The 19,750-nt window shown below is 36.3% G+C and overlaps 1 protein-coding gene across 1 annotated transcript in view; it reads right to left on the minus strand.

Moving 5' to 3' along the window:
• Nucleotides 1–19,750, minus strand: part of PTPRN2 (protein tyrosine phosphatase receptor type N2) — a 636,386-nt gene that overhangs the window by 348,286 nt on the left and 268,350 nt on the right. The window contains exons 10-11 of the mRNA XM_077789214.2: nt 15,765–15,851; nt 239–318 (exon numbers count right to left, since the gene is read on the minus strand). Coding sequence (XP_077645340.2) covers nt 239–318; nt 15,765–15,851 — 167 coding nt within the window. The remainder of the gene's footprint in view (nt 1–238; nt 319–15,764; nt 15,852–19,750) is intronic.

Below are 19,750 nucleotides of genomic sequence, written 5' to 3' on the forward strand. Positions count from 1 at the left end.
AACTCGATGACAAGCTTCTATTTCATTTTCTTGACAAACAAGGTAGTCTCAAACAGTTTTAATGGACTCAAAGATGTTAAACTTCAATTTTTTATGTGCCACTCACCTCTCAACTCTCTCCCCCTTTAAATGTCAGTGTTCTGGGAAAACAGGATGTGTCTGTGCTTTTTGCAGTGGTATTGACTGCTAAACAGACACATGGGTGGTCACAGTTTGGGAAAGGAGGACAAGGACTTACCTGCTTCTTTGGCAACATCTGCAGTTGAAATATTTTGGAGGTTTGAGTGCACTCGGAAGGTCACAGCTGGTCCCAGCACGCTGAAAGAGATTATTAAAAAAATGTAAAATTCATAATCAAGAGACATGGCATAATATCCCTTATCAAAATAGGTTTTTAAAGAGAACCTATTAAGACACCATTTAGCCCTCTTCCTTTTGCTTCATTAGCTACATTTGCATAAATTTTTATACCTCTTGTGGTTTCCTGTGTGTATTTTGTGCCCGTCTGAAAGAATTTCAATGACATTAACTAAACTTCAGAACACTTCTGTAAATACTATTCTTATTATGAAGATGGCAAAATGGAGGCACTGAAATTGTTATTCAGTCAAGTTCAGCATAGATTATCACTGGAATTCAGCATCCAAAGAAGATTACATGTATATTCACATTTTATATTCCCAATATCAACACAACTTCAGTTCCTGTTTTTACAACTGTAAGTCAGAGGGACAATATAAAAACTCTGAATATTTATCTTAATCATATTCTGCAAGAATTTGTGTAGAGAAGAGGTTCTGGACATATCTGATCCAATAGTTGGTTTTGACCAGAAAAATACCTCAAGTATTTATCATTTGACAACAGAGGGGATCACAATTTTTGAGAGGAAAGTATGTGAATGTGTGAAGACCTTTCTCTGTGTAGCCTGATGGTCCTTAATGGTGCTAAAATCTATAAGATATTTACAGAGGAAGGTACTGATTAACCAGATGTAGAATGGCAATGTACTCAGGGTTTCACCAAAAAATATCACTGTGTAATTTTAAGGAAAAATAAATCTGTATTAGTAATGTTGCATTCATTCTCCATCCCAATAAACATCCTACATGTACATCTGATGAAAGGAATTTCAGCTGTGATGCCCTTAAAACTATACTTAAATACTTATCTACAAAACACATAAGAAAAATACACACAAAAATATAGTGAATGTATTATTAAAGAAAAAATTCTGGGGAACAAGAGACCACATAAATTATGGTGCTAGAATTTACAGAGGAGAAGAGCATAGTGTCTGAAGAAAAACAAAAATTAACAATATTTATAAAAGTTTACTTACCTAATATGTACTATGCAAGTTCCTAAGATTTTTCAAACTCATGTTATCAGTGAAAAGAATTACATTTATACTATGAAGAGCAGCCCTGCTTAGAAGGTGAAGTGCATGGGCTAGAACTGCTCATGTAACAGCTTTTGACTTCCTATAGCCGTGCCTTAGGAGAGAATGAAATCTGAAAAATTGCTGCATAAAAGAAATAACTTGAAAAATATTCTGTTTCAGGGCTTGAAATGAAGTGTTAAGTTATTCTTTTAGTAACACGTTCATCTCTTACAGTCATAGAATGGACTGCACTTAATGAAGTGTGCTTAATTGCATCACATATATCCTAGACAGAAATACCTTTAAACTTTTTCCATTTCACACAGAAAAAACCTTTTCTTAACTATAAGACTTTGCTTTGAGGTTACAAAGGGAATCCAAGTAAGAATAAGAATAAGAAATATCTTTTCATCTTTTACTAGCAAAGCATGCACTGCACACATTTTATTCTGGAGTTAACAGGGACTACCATTAATCAATCATTTTTCTTGAAGTACACTTGGATGGAGGGGAGAAAAATAAAACAGATTCTATTGTTAAAGGACTCTCTAAAAGCCTGGTCACTAATGGCCAAAATCAACTTCTAATAATGCCAGGCAAGTATAGAACATTTGTCAACATCATATTAATATTATGGATTAAAGCACTCAACAATTGCAAGTACTTTTTATTTGAGATAACAGCTTTGCAAAAATCCAGACTGTTCTGTCATTAACCCTGAGATTATCAACCATAAAATGCATCTGTTTCGGGATACCAAACACTGACTTCTAACTAATCTTGCACTGTCCTTTCTGTGTTGCCAACCTAAGAGAAATGCTGATTCCTCTCAAGTGCTCAGATATTTACAGTGCCATCAGCAACCTGCTTTAAATAAAAGCAGCATCACCCCAGTATGTAACTCTTGCATAACCAAGATAGGAGGGAAAGAAAAACCAGTTTCAGATATTCCCCCCAAATATTCACTGTATTACAGAACCTAGAACCAACACAAAATTTCGACCACAATGTAGTTACACTTCAGCTCTATCAACAAAGAGAAAAAGTTTCCTGCCCTCCTTCCCTTACTTGAATGTTTTACTTTTACCTCTCAGCCACTCCCCACTCCCTCCCACTTACCTGCCCTGCCCCACTCCCAGCAGTCTTGCACTTCCTGGCATCAATTAAATCCCACAGACTAAAATTGGGATAATTTCAGTGCCCAGGCAGTGAGAGACAGGGATTGCCAAGGAGTGAAGCCTGCCAGCAACCATCCCACTATTTTCTACTAACTCCACCTGGATAATCCAGGAACACGGGAAGATCTGAGCCATGCCCACAACAGTGTTGCCACAAGTGTTGTCATTTCTCCTCACTGCTCAGGGAAAACAAGAACAAAAAACAGGGCAAGGAAAAAAATTCCTTACGCAGGTGGGATGATACCGAGTTAAGACCATCCTTTTGCAAGAAAGAATAAATCTCAAAATCATTTAAAACACCCACTAATATGTTGCTCTGTGGGTCATTGTTTTCCTCTACTGTAGCAATAGAATTATTGTATGTTAGAAATCACCTGAGCACCACAGCAGCCTGGCTTCACTAGGAATATTTGCAAAATATAGAAAACAAAGTGGCTTTTGTTACAACTTCTTGCACATTGGCATTCTGTTTATTTAAAAGCAAACAAAAGACCTTGAGATTACTTGGTCAAAATTGCATTTCTGCTTGATGTTTTGGGAACTGACTGCTTCAGGAGCTCATAAAATGAGATTTTTCTCATGGGGGCTTCTGGCAAAAGCACTCAATAAATAAACATTTCAATAACAAAAGATGCTCTTTAGGGAATTCCTCACTGTTCATTATGTGTTGGATGAGAACATTTAAACAAAACCAGTAATTATTTGACTGCAAAATATTTTTAAAATACTTTTTAACAAGAGGTCAAGCAGCCTGAAAAAGGGTTTCAAGATGCATAAAATGCAACTTTGATAGGAAATTTGTGTTGGCTAGATGAGACTGCTTTCCTGTGTCAGACCCTCTGAAACCTGGCTAACATTAATGGCAATTGTCTTCAAATTGTTCTAAATACAAGGGCTCACTGAGGTGCATACATTTGTTTTTAAGGTGATGAATTGCAAGCAAACCATTCCCACAGACAAGGGAAATGCTGGGGGAGCTGAGACATCACCCCTGCTGTACCTTACCCTAACCCAGCTGGGCAGGAGAAAACACTCACATAGAAACCACATGGACCAGGCTGAAACCTCACCCACCTCTGACATCTGCTGCAACTGAGGTTAAAAATGTTAGGCAGTATTTTTTGTCTATCCCTGTCCTACTATAGTTACCTGCTACTACAATTACCCCCAGGTAAATCTGTAGTCACTTTTTTCTGGCACAAATGAACTTATACTCACTCAAGTGAAGATTGTGAATTTTAGAAGGCATCTGGACTATAGAATGTAATTGCACTGATCACTTTTTCCTTATACTTTCTTAATTATTTTTTTTAATAAAGGTAAGCAATTCTGGCTTCAAGGATAAAAAATAGTGACTTCTCCCTGCACAAAATTTAATGTCTGTTGCAATGACCTGCTACATTTATTATTTGAACTTTACCAACTAATTACCCTCCCCCGCTGGCTGTCACAACTTTTGCCTTTTTTTTTTCACTTACAATAATGTTGCCTTCAGTCATAATAAGGGTTTTTTAACAAAGACATTCTAAGCATATTGCAAATTGTCACCCTTATGTGCTGTTGTCTTTTATTCTGTTTACTAGAGATGAAATAATTACAGTGTTTATACCAAAATGACTTGAAGGTTGATTGCTGATTTAATAATATCCCCTCCCCTTGGGTTTATATTTCCCATCTGAAGGTGGGAGGGTGCACAGCACACACAGAAACAAAGAATATTCTTTGTATAAAATAGAAGTATTTCCTTTTGTTAATTATTTTACAACAAACAGCATTCTTATATTTTCCCCGTCAACAAATGAATGATCTGAATAAACAGAGCTGGAGCGTGATCAATATGGCAAGGTCCATATCACTTTCAAGCCGTAGGTTATAATTATATTTATGAATGACAGGATTTGAATCCCCATAAATGATGTAGCAAGCTTTGCACGCCTGCTCCTCTCCCTCGTGTGCGCGTCCTCCAGCATCACGGACCGCGCCTCCGCTGAGATGCAGGCGCAGTCTATCGTACCCCCTAGTGGAAAAGGATTTCTGAAACAAGTGCCAACATGGCTCTGTGCACTCTTGAAGATGAGACATAGAGCCAGATGGAAATGATTTGAGGTGGCATCTCATTTTTAAGACACAGGCAGAGTGCAATTTCTCAAGACTGGAGGAAGATGAGGAGATAAGGATTGGCTATTTCCAACATGAAACATTCTCTTAATGAGTCGATTTAATAAAACAGGGCCTGCCTTAATAAAGCTTAGATTTGAAATTAAAGTCACTACTTGTCTATATGTTCATTTCAAAATCCTTTAATCTCTGGAGGTTAAGAAATGCAATTAGTAACGCTCCAGAGGACTATGCAAAGCAAATTTTATTGCAGTGAAGGTAATTGTCTCAGGAAACGTTTGGTGGGCTTGAACTAATGACTTGCAATGTGTACACATTTCAATGCCTTCTGTGTTTAGGAATTTGAAGCTTATGTCCATTGTTTATATTGCACTGAAATCTCCTTTTCACCTTCTCAATTTTAGAAAAATTAAGATGCTCATGTTACTGTAAATGTTTTATATATTATATTTAGAGGTATATAAACATAGTTATGTCAAATCAAATCAATGGGGAAAAGCACATAATTAGCAGAGGCATCTTTATACTACAGTATGTTTCTACAACATGATTTACAGAGAAAAGCAAAGGCAGAGAATTTCAGCTGGACATTGACACATAATACATGAATGGATTAAGATATGTACATAGGCTGTCTTGTTCTTCTGATACTCAGCGTAGCTGTAAATCAGTTGACCACTTGATTCAAGTTTGACCAACATTTTTACCAGAACTCTTGACCAGAATTTATTTTGTGAAGCATTGCATCATACTGTATTTAAATTACAGAAGCAGATACCTGACTGAGCTTCAAAGATTCAGGAAAGCTTGCAAAGGATGTGTTGTGCTGACCTGCTACAAAATAACATCCCTGAACTATTGAGTAGAGAATTATTGATCATCACTCAGACTTAATACTAAAAAGACACACATCTCTCACTCTTTAATATCTTTATTGTTCAAAGATTTGCTTCACTTTGCACCTGGACTGCAGAAATATCAATGTAGAGCTATATGTATTTTCACATTCTTATTGACAGGTATGTATGTACAGCCAGTGATCAATTAAAAAAATCTTTTTCTGTTTTAGCAAAATGAGTTTTTTAAACCTTTCTCTGTAAACTCGCAACATGCTCCCTAAAGTGCAGAATGGTGCACAGTGTTCCAGAACACCCTGCAACACAGCAAGTATAATATTATCTATTTATATTTATATCCTTCATATACACTAAGCGTGAACAATTTGCACCATTCTCTGAAGTGTTCTTGCACTAAACAGTGCATAGAGAGAGAAAGTTAAAGATTTGTTGGACTGGCATTCCACCTGGTGTTAGACAGTGACCAGGAACTAAAGATGGAAAAGCAAAGTCCCTGCTAAGGGAAAGACACTAACAGCAGTGCTCACCAGGTAGTGGCTGATTTCATATCACCACTTGAATTTCATTAGAGGGGTTTCCACCAGGCAGCTGGGAGGCAGAACAGGTAGACCACAAAGATTAGAAAGACTGACAGTTTCAGAGCAATCACATCTGGCAAATGCAGCTACATGGAAACAAAATTTAGGTCTGGATTTGATGGTTGCAGCCCAGATTTACTTCTGCAAGTTACATTCTTCATAAATCAGGTAAGGCCTTGGGCACTTTGTCGTGCCCTCTTCTCTCCCCCTGACATGAAAAGCACTGAGGAGTGACTGCACAGGGCAGCATTTCAGTGGCAGAGATGAGGCCACGACAAGGTGCTCAAATAATGACACACTACTGGCATTAGAGTAATTTCCAGACTGAAGTCACAGGAAAGGGATGACTGGTCCAGAAAGGGACACTTTCCAAAAACAGCAATCTATGTCTGGTGAGTCTCTGATACTGATACTAAAAGATGGAGCTTTAATTATTTTACATTAATCATTAATTTTGTATTAATCATTTAATCTAATGCATCAAAATCGTGCTAAGTACACTGATCCTAATTTACATTGCAAAAGATGATGAAAGAGTATTTTAAAGATTTTACAACTTGCTTCATCTGAGGTGAAGATTATTTTGCTAAGACTACAATTTAAATGATTTAAAAAAGAGACAACGCTTAATTTAGAGATTGATGCTACACTCAGTTTGCCCTATTTTTATTCTTCACAAAATGCAACTTTTGATGATTACTCAATATCTATGAATAATTTGCAGAGTTTTAAAATAATTTTTCTATTAATCTGTCACAAGCCATGAAACTTGACATTTTCACCACACTGAGTACATGAAAGTTGCCAGCTTTGCCTGCCATGCAAATAAGGTTCTTAATTACAGTATTTAAAAGAACAAAACATACAAGTGCTATAATTTCTTATGGTAAAAAAAAAAAAAAAACAACAACTGTTTGGACCCTGTGAGGGTGGAAAAATGGTCTCAAAAAGCTTCTTAAATGTACAATGGTTTTTCTTGCACTCCCCAAGGAATAAGCTGCAGGATAAAATTTATGTCATAAAAAAGGAAAAAAAAACATTCTATTTATATTTCCTTTCTCCTTCTTTATACCTTTGTATCTGCAAACAGCAGAAATTTTTCATTTTCACTCAGTAAGCCTTCAATGCATTTTACTGGCCTCAGCCCTACTCACCCTCTACACACCTGAGTTGTTAATGGAACTGGCTGAAAGCACATAGAAAATTTGTCTGCTGGGATGACAGGCACCTTTTGCCCTGCTTGCACAAGCGACTTTCAATCCTTAATGAGGAGCATGACTCACATGTTAGGGTGGCTACAGAGGTACAGGTTCAGAATATTCAGAGCTTTGATAGGATCCATGTAGGACACAAATTGCTTGCATCAGTATTAGGCAGCACAACCAAAGACCAAAAGAAAAAAAAAAAAAAAAAAAAAACCACCCAAACTTTGCAACAGTCTTAGTTCAAAAGGCTACCAAATTCTGAGTGCTACAACCAGAGCTCTCCTGATTGTCTCCATAAGGACCTGTTGGCTTCTCCTTTAGCTCTGAGAACATCAATGAGATTTGTTCTTGAGGCTGCCCTGCCAGCTGTGAGGTAGAGATATTTCCTTGGCAAAGGAGGCACTGCAAGTGGAATTTATTGGACTTCTTCAGTTGCACCAACAGATGCATATTTGCTCTGTCTTTATGAATCTTAAGGAATACAAACCCTTCCACAGGCAGGTTGTAATTCAACTTATTGACCTGTTTATGCAATATTTACTGGCTAGGCTGTAACAAAAATGCAAAAGAATTCTTTATATTTTTTTTCCCTGGGTTAGCAGGTCTGAATGCTCATGCAATCCAACCACCCAGGTCACAAAATGAAAGTAAAAAATGTGTGTTTGTACTTCTAGGAGAATCAGGCAGCCAAGGGCAGGAGGATCAAGACAGACATAGACATAAAATACTTTTTATATTTCTTCTAAGAGGTTATTCTCTAAGCAAATCCCAACATGAAAATCTTTTTCTCATTTCTAATATTAGGAATTCTATTTGTGGATGAAGCTTTAGTTCAAGAGTGAGAATCACAGTTCTCTGTTTCTATTCTCATATGTGTCATCAAGTCCTGTGCCATTTTAGGGAAAATGAAGAAAACTGCCTTGGGTTTCAATCTACCCATCTGCAGAATGGAAATTATTACCTGTTAATAATATGTGAAGTGTTATATAAATCAAATGCAATGGCACACACTGAATGACTTGCTTGAAATAAAGGAGTAGATCCTGCCTACCCTGTAATGTTATGAACTTTGATTTTATTAAAAAAGGAATATGATGGCATTCTCAGTCACACAGAGAAATGTGTAGTAGAGAAATATGAAGTTAAAAAATGTTAGACTTCAGAAGTTCACATATTTGTAAAAACCTTTTCTTGAGTAGGAAACTAAGAGTTCATGGAAATATATCAATAACAATGGATTCATTCTGCTCTTGATTACAAAGGTGCAAATCCTCTGTTTTAATGAGATGAAATGTTGTAATGGAAAGCCAAGCACCACACATATTATTTTTAAGAATCTCCTTAGATTTTTATTGTCTTTCTCTTTTGTAACCTAGAATTCATAAAATGCTGGAGGCCAAAATCCTTCCTGTTACTTTAATGACTTTTATATTTTTCTAGGAGGAAAGTTATAGTGGAGAAGGCAAAATTATCTTGGTTATATGCACATTCATTTAAGAAAAGAACACAAAATGTATTGTACCTCAGGGGGAAAAGCCACAAGACTAATGTAATGCTAAGGTTGTGGAATAACTCATTTTTAAGTAAGGAAATGCATCGTTTAAATTTTCACCTTTTTTTTTCCTTATCATCATTCCTCTAAAAAGTGATGAATCTTTATATTATAAATTAGTTGTCAAATAAGACAATATGTACCAGAAAACACAATGTAATTTCTTATAAATGCCTGCATGCAATGAGTTATAGCAATACATTTTTCACATAATTTGTTTCCCAGACTCATTAAATCTGTGGGAGAAGTCAACTTTGAATAAAAGGGGTTCCATTATTTCTGAGCTATGCTTTTATAACACTTTAAACAAGATTATGTCAAATAAACACAGTTATTTTTTTGCTATTTAAATTCAGAGAGCAGATGACAAATACTGCTCAACTTTCTTGAAAGGTCTCTCTTTTTATTGAGACTAAGCATGCTACAGTTCAAAATGAAATAAAAATCTTGCTTAATTTCTGGACAATAAATGGAGTGGAAATAAAAAAAATCCATTTCTAGTTAATGAATGAGAATAGGATGAGTTACAGAACATTCCCCTCAGTAAATCTAAATGACATAGACAAGAGAATCCAGAATCTGCCAATCTGGAAAAAAAAAACTTTGCAAGAATATTAATCCACAGATGTTCAACATACCAGAAAAGATTAACCACACCAAATCAAGGAGAATGGAATAATGGAGAATCTGCACAATGGAGAATCTAATAAGACCCTGTGCTACCTGTCCTACCACTGCTCAGTGGTTAAATATAATCTTCCCTCACACTGTCCTGCCTCTCAATAATTTCCTGAGTTGTTCACATTTAGAGCATACACACACCACATGTCATAACCCATCAGCACAATGGAGTGAAAATGCCAAGTATTGTTCCACTGTTTAGGTTCTGGATGACTGAATATGATTAACTGGTTGATTGAATTTTTCAGGTGTTATAAAAGTACCATGACAAACAATGAACAGAACCTACAGTGCATGATTAGGACTCTACAGCCAATGCATGTGTTTATAATAGGTGAGGCTGGGAGATCCACTCCCCACTCTGCCTGCCCAACACTTCCAATTTGGAAGTGTTTTAAGCTTCTCCAAACTTTCACCACTTGGTTTGATTTTCAGATATCTTCCTCAGTTCAAGTTCTTTTCATTGGGATGGTTGGCTGGCTTTTCAAATTGTATTTATTCCAGCCCAACCGTTCCAGCTCTTCCTAAGAGCAGGGATAGTCATCAGCAGGGTTTGATTGTGTAAGGCCTGTTCTTTGAAAAGGAGGTGCAAAATGTCTCTAACCCCAGTACTTGGAAAGAAGAGATTTGAAGTATGAAAAGAATGTGCTTGTAACTTGTCTTCATGATAAGCCTTCCAAATTCAAGCTTTTGTTAAAATCACTGTTAACACAAAACTGGTAAAAAAACATGATTAACACTATGGATGTGCTACTGTATGGCAGGAAAAATCTATCTTCAAACACAGAAATACAGCCTTTCATTTTAAAGTGTTTTTTTCAGTAGGATCCTTGAAATACAAAGATGGATGGTAGTCAAGTAGTAAAGAAGACTAATATCTTCAGGGATCTTAATTTCAATTTTATCAGACTTCAGGAGGTATGTTGTAAAAGAAGTATGGAATAACAAAGATTTAAAGGTCCTGCTGTTACTTTAAATCCTGTTGAAATCATTCACTTCAGACTTAGACTCGGTCTCAGTTCATTTGAGGGAAAATAAGTAAATAAAAAAATACATAAATTACTGAAATTATGTTAAAGGTCAAACACCATTGTCTGAATGAAGAGCTGATTCCTGGGACTGCAGAATGCTCAGGGGATGGAATGCTCAGCAGATTGGAGTCAATGGGATCTCTGTTCCAGTCAGGGTAAGTTCATTTCAGAGGAGGCTGAGTAAGCCATGCAGTGAGACATCACGCTGGACACCTCATAGTGGTAAAAGCTTTGACACTAATCTTCTCATGCATAACTCCAGCTCTGGATAGTCCTAATAAAACTCCATACCTCATATGAGTTAAATATATCAATTCATGTTTGCCAAGCATTTTGATAGTGGAGTGAAGAGCACTATAGGAAAAAAAAAATCCAAACAAAACCAGAAGGAAATGGGGTTTCTGACCTCAAAGCAGAATCTGAATAAAGTGCAATAAATAAAACCTGAAGCCACACATTGAACAATGAAAATAAAATGAAACATTGAAGAGCTACTCATTAACTGAGGATTTCTTTTCTGCTGATGAATAGAGCAGTTGGCTGTAGAAAAATATATAGATGTGATTCAATATTTCAGAAGTCTATCATAATTAGTGTTATTCAAAAGATTGGCCATCTGAACAAAACAAAACAAGAAAATGGCTCGAGTTCAGTCCAAAGTAATTTTTTTGTTTATTCTTATCACCTAAAATAAGTCAAGCTTAGTTAATATTTGAAAGTAGTTATTACTTTGAATTTATAGTATTTTCTTTCAAAATGTGAAATCACATAGCTATGTCTGCTGCAAAATTTGAAAGCTATTTTTCAGCTGAAGTCTTCATATGTTTAACCTGAATTTTTCATTTTTTATGTAATAAACTATTTCAGTAAACACTGAATTCACCTGTAGTCCCAGTGTGGGTAGGGAGCACTGTGAGGGGAAAGCTGAACAACCAGCCTGAATCCTGAGTGATGGAGATTTAGACTTTGAAAGATGAGGGATTTGGTCTTTTAACTTAGTTTTGGATGCACAATATAAATGCATCAATCCATGATAGGGGAAGAGTGGTTAAATGTAATGGACATTAAATTAGATAATAAGAATCAGTCTTTTCAACTTAAAAAAAATCTACTTATATTAGCATTTCAAATTTAGCCTAAGTGTCCTGCTCACTCTTAACATTATATATATAGATTATATGGTTGTATAGTGAATTGTTACGCTTCAAAACAACAGTAGCAGGTTGAGATTAATGTAGTTTTATGGAATGAATAAAGAATGCTCTGCTAGAGGTTTTCTGCTGAAAAATTATATATTAAAATAGAAATGTTGGTTAAGTTAGCACATCTTCTGAAAGTTCAGTTTTTTGAGTACTGAGTTTTGGTATATTAGAAGGCAAAAATGAGGAAACTGTCATTAAGATAAATGGGTGGAGGAAGCTAAAGTGGAACAAAATGGAGGAAAAAGAGACACCTAGAGCAAAAGATCTTCAATGGCAATTGGGAAAATCATATCAGTCTAGAGAGAATGTAATATTCAGCTGAAAATCTCACTCTTACCTGGAGGCTGTGAGTGGAAGGATATAAGGCCTGAAATACTATGAAATCAGAATAATCTGTTTTCTTTCCATACAAAGGTAGTCACCTAAGGTCAGAGCTGATACTTCCCCTTTACAGTGTTGGCAGGAAATACCCCAAATGTGAGAACATAAAATACAAATTCAAAAATTATTTGTATTCTCATCAGAAACCAGTTAAGTCATTTATGCTCTAATCAATGACTTTGACTATTAAGTCTGTGCCATTTCCACTACTTTCAAAGTTGAGCTTGGAGATTTTGACATCTTTCTTATATTTGGATGTTTCTTGATAAAGTTTCATGTTGTGAATAACTCAATTACAAGAAGAAAGCCAATGTTGCAGATTGCAAAGTCAAACTTTTTTTAAAGAAAATAGATATAAACCCTCCTAAACATAAGTACCCCTCTGACTTCAATCCCTGATACCAGTCCAACAATCAATCACCAGGGGCATTGGACACCCATAATTAGATTATAAAATCATAACTATAGTAATTTTACGTCTGCTTGCATAATTACATCAGCATGCTAATATCCTTTTAATGGTCTCTAATGATGGAATAAGAAATAATGGAATTTATTTGACAGCTACATAACCATTAACAAAACATATTAAGCATAACTATTACTCCCATAAAGATTCTGTCTGTATCCAAAAGTGACAACTAACATGTTGGGTCTTATTTTCAACGTTGAAATATTTCCAATTATGAATTCCCTAAATCTATTCCCACTCATCTGCTTCACAGGGTGAGCAGAGTTTTTGTCAATGTGAACTTGACAACAAATCAGCTGTAGAGATGGACTGAATGCTCTGAAGATAAGCCTGGGGATATCCTGTGAACTGAAGTCTATCCTTAAAGTTGGCAGACAGAAATTTCATCTTCTGTGAAAGACAGAAGATAAAATAAGCTGATGGCTACCAAGCACCAGCTAATCAAGAGCTAACACAGGGTGCTGGATTCCTATCCATGGCAAAAGCAATTGATCACTTACGTAACTCCAAAGCACAGGGAAAAACTAAAAATATAGGGAAGAGTGAAAGATATTTGCAGACAAAACTAACCAAAGACAGTAATTTATTAGTGAAGCAGTTACTTAAAATTTTCTCTGTTTGGTTCTTTTTTGGATTTTTGGGGGTTTTTTGTGTGTTCTTGTTTGTTTGACTTTATTTTTCTGATGAAAGGACTATAAACTGATAACTGATAATTTAAAGAATTTTAAAAGAACTCATCTTTTACCCTCTCTCCTCAGTTCTCACACCATTCCTATTTATACTCTCATATTAACCCTGTGATTCCCATTAATGTCATTACTCTGAAATGTTTGCAATGATCTAAAAAAATCCAAGTCTACACTGTTACTTTCTAACCTTGGGAATTCTTGGACAGAAAATAGAGAATTGAGAATTCTAGACCAAGTAAATACTCAGGTCAGAGTTAAAGTAGGTTAGTATGACAAATTCTCACCCCTTTCATAACTCCTCTTTCCCCAGGCTGACTGATAGTTTTTTCTACATAACTTCCCATTTTTACAAAAAAAAGAATCTTTAAAAAAGAGGGTACTTTTATCCACCAGTGAAATAAAATAAATCGCCCATGATGCCTTAGCCCAAGTAAGAAGCATATTTCCTGATATGTCAGTGGTGATTATGGCATGACATCAGGTTTTTCCTGGAGCCCCTCTCCATTAGGCCACAGAGAAGATAACCAGAGTACTCAACTTTGTAGTTTTCCACTGATAGTCGTGCAATGGCAAGAAAATAACTACAAAAAGTGTTAACTCTTTTTTTGGCAAGGCCTTTGTCTAAAGCTTCTACTACTGCTTTATCTACTAGTCAGGTCCACCTTCCTTTAGTACTTTATGGGCTTAACTTGAGTCAAAGCATCTCATTCTCTTGGACAAAGAAAATTTACTATGGATGAATTCTTCACTAATTTGAGATTTAGGATAACCCTTAACAGACTTACAGATTTTTAAAAAGGCAAAGACTGGTAAAAACAGTGTATGGATGGAAAGAATGCTCAGTCCTGATTGGACTTCCTGTAATTCATACCACACTTTTAAGGTACTGACCATACAAATATTTTCAGTACAGTCACGTGACTGTGTATTAATAGATGCAAAATAGGCAGCTAATTCTGCACATTAAAAGAAAGGTCAATCACAGCTGGCTGTACCACTGGAAGGATATTTTTCATTAGAGAACAAGTCTACAGCCTATCAATTGCAATGTGTTGTGATTTATCAAACAATAAAAAATAACAAAAAGGCTTTATATTAAAAATTAGAAAGGTAGGTAAAAGTGCTCTTGTACTGTAAATAAATGAAGTTAATGAAGCTGAACCCACTGATTCAGCAGAGAAATTGTTCCATGGGATTTCTCCTTTAAATGTGCAATAGACCTTATCTGCTAGTGTTCAAAGTCAAGTTCTTTACAAGAAAGAGAATAGAATTTCTTTTTATTTTCAATTTAAAAACTCATTATTCATACAAAAAATGTATTTCATGAGATACAACCAAAATAAATTAATCAAAATAAACAAAATATGGAAATATTTTCCTTTTCAATAACTAAAGCCAATACGTATTTTCCAGGTTTCTGAAAAGATTTTCTCACCAGTAGTCAATATCTCCATACAATACAGTTATAGAAGAGGTAATTTTTTTTCCTTTTACAATCAAGAATAAACACTTCCACTAAAGACGAAACATCATCAGAGTATGATTTTAAAAAGAGTATTAAGCAATTAATTTCATTCTGTTAATGAAGATCAAACAGTAGCTGATGGCAGCAGAGGTGAGGCTGAGAAAGATGCTGCAATTCAGCAACCCAGCTCATGGGCCAAGGCAAGTAGTCCCAAACCTGCTGAAACACAGGCAGGAGCTGGATGCTACCCAGACATCAGTTATTTCCTGTGTGCCCAAAATGTGACTTCTTTTCTCAAAACCTTCCCACAGCTGACCCTTCTTTTCAATTACCTTTACATCAAACTCCTTATGTTCTATGCAGAGAGGCTGAAGTATTGTGAAATACATGTTTCTACCAAAATGCCTTCAGAAAATCCTCAATCTAAAAATCTTCACTAGACATGGCAGGTCATAACCTCCTAGTTAATGAGATTAACAGGCAGAGCATTCATCAGGATGATTCATAGAAGGAAAACCAGTGTTCAGCATAGCTGAACTCCCTGTGACTTGTTAAATAAGTAGCTGACCAAAAAGCATGACCTAGTGTGCCATGTGCCAGACTCAAAGCCAGGCACCCAAGTTTTTATCTATCTCTGATGTCTTTTTTCCCCCTGGCAATTCTGGGTAAAATGACCCTTCAGAAGACTTTCCTTACCTATAAATTTTTAAATAAAGTTGGTAGTATTTGTATGGCATTTGGAACAGAACATTTTTCCCTATGAAAGAAGAAAAAAATTTCATTCTTTCTAATTTTCTCAAAATACTTTGTTCCCATGTGTAAGTAATGTTACAAAGATCATCAATATTATTTTTTCCCCTCCTGCCCATTCTTGATTTTGACAGTAAAGATCAGATATTTCCTTGTAAGACAAACTATTAAAAAATGAGTCATCCAATAAAACAAAAAAGGAGAAAATACCATGTACATACTTGACATCATCGAAGACACTCATCTGCAGCTTCAGGAGATCTGCCACTTCCTTTATTAACTCCAAGCCCTTTTCCACACTTAGGGGGCTGTTGAAAGGGAGCAAGAAAACAGAACATTAAAAAAATGGAACTCATCAATACTTGAGAGGCTAAAGGTCCCAAAAGAGTTATCACCTTGGCCTCTTTGAGTCTGAAAGCCACCACTAACTGTATTCCTGTCACATAGTGATCGTGATATCAAGGGAATTGGGATCAGGTGCTTCTTCAGGCATGATGAATCACCTGAATTTTCCAGCAATAAGACAAACAATAAGGTGCAAATGGAATTGTTAGGAAGTGTAATGGGCCCATGATGCAGCAACCAGTTCATCTCAGTCCTCAATAAAAAATGTAATAAAGTAAAAGGACAGAAAGAAAGAAAAGGATTGACGAGACAAGGAGGGAAACAAACAATGAAAGTCAAATTGCAGGCTCGGTATCAAATGGACAAGTGAAAAGCATATTTTTAAATTCATTAGATTTTAAAATGAATCTTTGCACAGTGAAAGGATACAAAATTATTATGGATTTGAAAGTAAACAATGGAGCAAGACACACAGTCCAGAGGACACTGATTAGATACATAGGATTTAGTTTAGTGTGTGCATACACTGCTGACAGAGACCCCTTTAAATCTTTTTAACCTTTGTCAATGCCACATTTACATTTTTTAATTTAGAAAACAGGTTGCAATCAAGCCTAACACAATATGACTGCTATCATTTAAAAAAGCATTTATCCAGATGCAAAATTTATATTTGCAAAAATTTCAGGTGATTAGGGCTGATACAAGTCCAAATATGTATTAAGAACATTCCATCCCTAATACAAAGATCCTACCTTACTTAGTTGTTCAGTACTGTGGAACCAAATAAAAAAGTATTAAATAAAAAAAAGATACAGAAATTATATAACAGTGTCCAGTGAAACAACAGAGACAACATTCTCTGTCTAAATTATGGTCATAGATTTATTCTCAACATTGTTAAAGCCCCAAAGACATAAAATTATACCTTACAAGTATATCTAATTTATGCCACGGTAAAGCAGAAACAACTTTGCTGAGATTAACCCACAGGAAAAAAGAGGTTCTGTATTTGTTCCTTCAAGGATTTATAATAAGTAGGAGAAGAAGGTGTCAAAAAAAGCATGTAGTATTAGACACAATCTTTTCAACAAAACTAAGGGAAAAATATTTTTCTCAAAGCTTTTTTCAAAGGTCACTATTTCTACCTCAGAGTTAAAGCTTTTTGATCTAATTTTACATCATGGTAATTCCTTGCCACTATTTTATTTATTGTCTGCAATGAACACTGGGTTTGGGTTTTGCTTTTGGTTGGTTTTCTTTTTGGTTGTGGATTTTTTTTCACTGGTTTCTGCATGCACTGCCCTAAGGGCACCTCTATTTAAATAATGGGATAACTCATGTGGATCTTGGTTAGGATGGAATTGCTCAGCCTCCCTTCATGCTACTAGCCAAAAATGCTCAAGAGACCTCCTGTCACACAACCAGAGGTAGCCCCTCAAGGCACCAGATAAATATAGAGATTTTCTAGATTTCTAAGACAGAAATGTTCTTGTGTGAAAACAACAAAAGGATCTGATTGATTGTGCAAGGGGAAAAAATGTACTATAGATTATTCGTAAAACTGTAATACTTCAAGGACTGACAGTGGATAGAAACGTGATTATTCTCATCACTATGAAAGCAGATTGTCATAGTTACTCTGGGGTTTATGTGTTAATTAAATCTTCTCTCCCAAAGAGGTTGGCTTAAATTTTACAGAAATGATTGGTGTCAGCAAGTGGGCTTTTACTGCAATAGCAAGTCTGATGCAGGCAAAGGCTGCTGTGTCCATTGGTGTTGCTTTTTAACCAGAGCCTCACTTGCAAAGCTCAACCTCCTACTTCCAGCTTACCCCTCCCCGCTCCTCTGAAAAAGCTTTCCCCAGATTCAAAACCAAGATATGCTGCAGTAAGCCAATGCAGCAGCAGTAAATGGGGGGTGTAATCAGAGCATTTAAATGCTACAAACCAGCAATAATGCTGGAGGGGAAATGGATGAGAAAGTGGTGCAGCAAGCCCATTGTTTTGCAAGCCTGAGCATCCAAGATCAGTCCTAGTAACTCTCATGAAATATCAAACTCAAACACAAAGGTTCACATACTCAGATGCAGTTTGATAGGCTAGGAAATTATCATTCATAATAGCTCAGGATAGCTGCAGGATGAGCATTCTATGGTATCAATACTATTGCTGATCCCACAGTCACATTTGAGGATTCCCATTAAGAATGATTACAATCACAATATTTTCCAATGCAATTTTTCTAACTTCCCAGAGTTGATACAATTTAGTACTGTTTATTACAGTTCTATGACAGCTGTGTTGTAGGACAGGAGACTATTCAAAACCTTTCTCTAAAAATGCCAGGCCATGAGTTTCCATGCTCAATTAATGCTTTACTTCTCTTTAGTGTTTAATTTTGCTCATTGCTGCATGGTTTTTATGGTGATTGCCTTTAACTTTGTTTACATGGCGAGAATCACATCATTTCCACCAGCACAGTGCTAACCAAACTGGCCTACCCTGTAACTGCACTGTTCACCAACATCACCCATCTCATTTCAGGCTTTCACAAGGACAATCTTCCAAACATCACCTGTTCTCCCACCCATAGCCCTGCCACTCATCCTCAGTGCAACCACTCAATACTTTTAGAACAGATGATTTTGTGATGTTTCACATACTACGCTTAGTTCTCAGCCTGCTCAATTCAGTTTCTGTATTAGGGAGTAGGGTTTTTCATAGAAATATGTCTTGTCTATTGACTGTGAAGGTTCAACAGCTATGGAATTAATTCAGCAGGATGTGTTAAGACAAACCAAGAAAGAAAGACAAAAAAATAAGTGTTGAGATAAGGCGCAAATAGTGAGACACTCCAGACTAAAGTTGTAACAGTAGAAAGAAAGCTCTCAGACAACCCTGACAACTGAAATATCTCATCAAGGCCAAAGACTTGGAGAAAAATTGTGGGTAGGGTTCACACTGCTCGGTCTGATCTGTCAAGATGGTCACTGCAGTTCCCAGGGGGGATCTGGGAACTCCTTGGGTGCTGTTTGGTCCTTGCTGGCACCCCAAGCAGTACAGCACAGAGGGATCCCTGGGCTGTGGCCCCTCACATTCCAGGGCCAAGACAGGTCCAACTCAATGCAATTTTTCCAGGAGTGTGTGATAAGGCATTTCAGTACACCAGTAACAGTGAATCCTCAAGAGAGAAATCAAGAGATAGGCCTCAGAGATACAAAGCATGAGCTGGTAAAGAAACAATAGTAGAAGAAGGACCTTTCATGGATGCTATTTACATTTCCCAAATTCTCTCTTGAGGTTGGCTAACCCCTTCTATGTCCAGGAAAACACATGGTTTCTGCAGTGCCTTTAACACCCAGCTTGAAGGCCACTGGAATTGGCTTCCACATCACAGCATGCTCAGCAGAGTTCAAGTGTTTGGACAATATTCTTGGGCACATAATATGATTTTTGGGTGTCCTGTGCAGGAGCAGGAATTGAACCTCATGGGTCCCTTCCCACTGAGGATATCCTATGATTCTATGATTTGATTTTACCACTACATTTTTTATTTCCTTGAAGGTTTCTGATCACCTTTGGGCTAGATTTTGGCCTTAGGAACTGCTGGATGGCAAAGCACCTTTTTGCAGATGATATAAAATTGCCAGCCTGAGACAGTGCTTACTTTGGGTTTCCTACCTTTGCTCTCATTCCATTTGCTGTAGATTTCTCTTTTGCACCTTCTTTTAAGGTAAGTAATAACAGCAGCTAAAAGAAAATGTGATACATCTCACTGTTTAAAATAATTCTTTTGAGGTCCTTTTTAGGTTTTCATCTCCAGTTCTCTTGGAAGATGAAATGAGAGTCAGAAAATGTAT

This window comes from Lonchura striata, chromosome 2 (genome assembly GCF_050655825.1).
Source record: "Lonchura striata isolate lonStrDom1 chromosome 2, ASM5065582v1, whole genome shotgun sequence".
NCBI classification, from domain to species: Eukaryota; Metazoa; Chordata; class Aves; order Passeriformes; family Estrildidae; genus Lonchura; species Lonchura striata.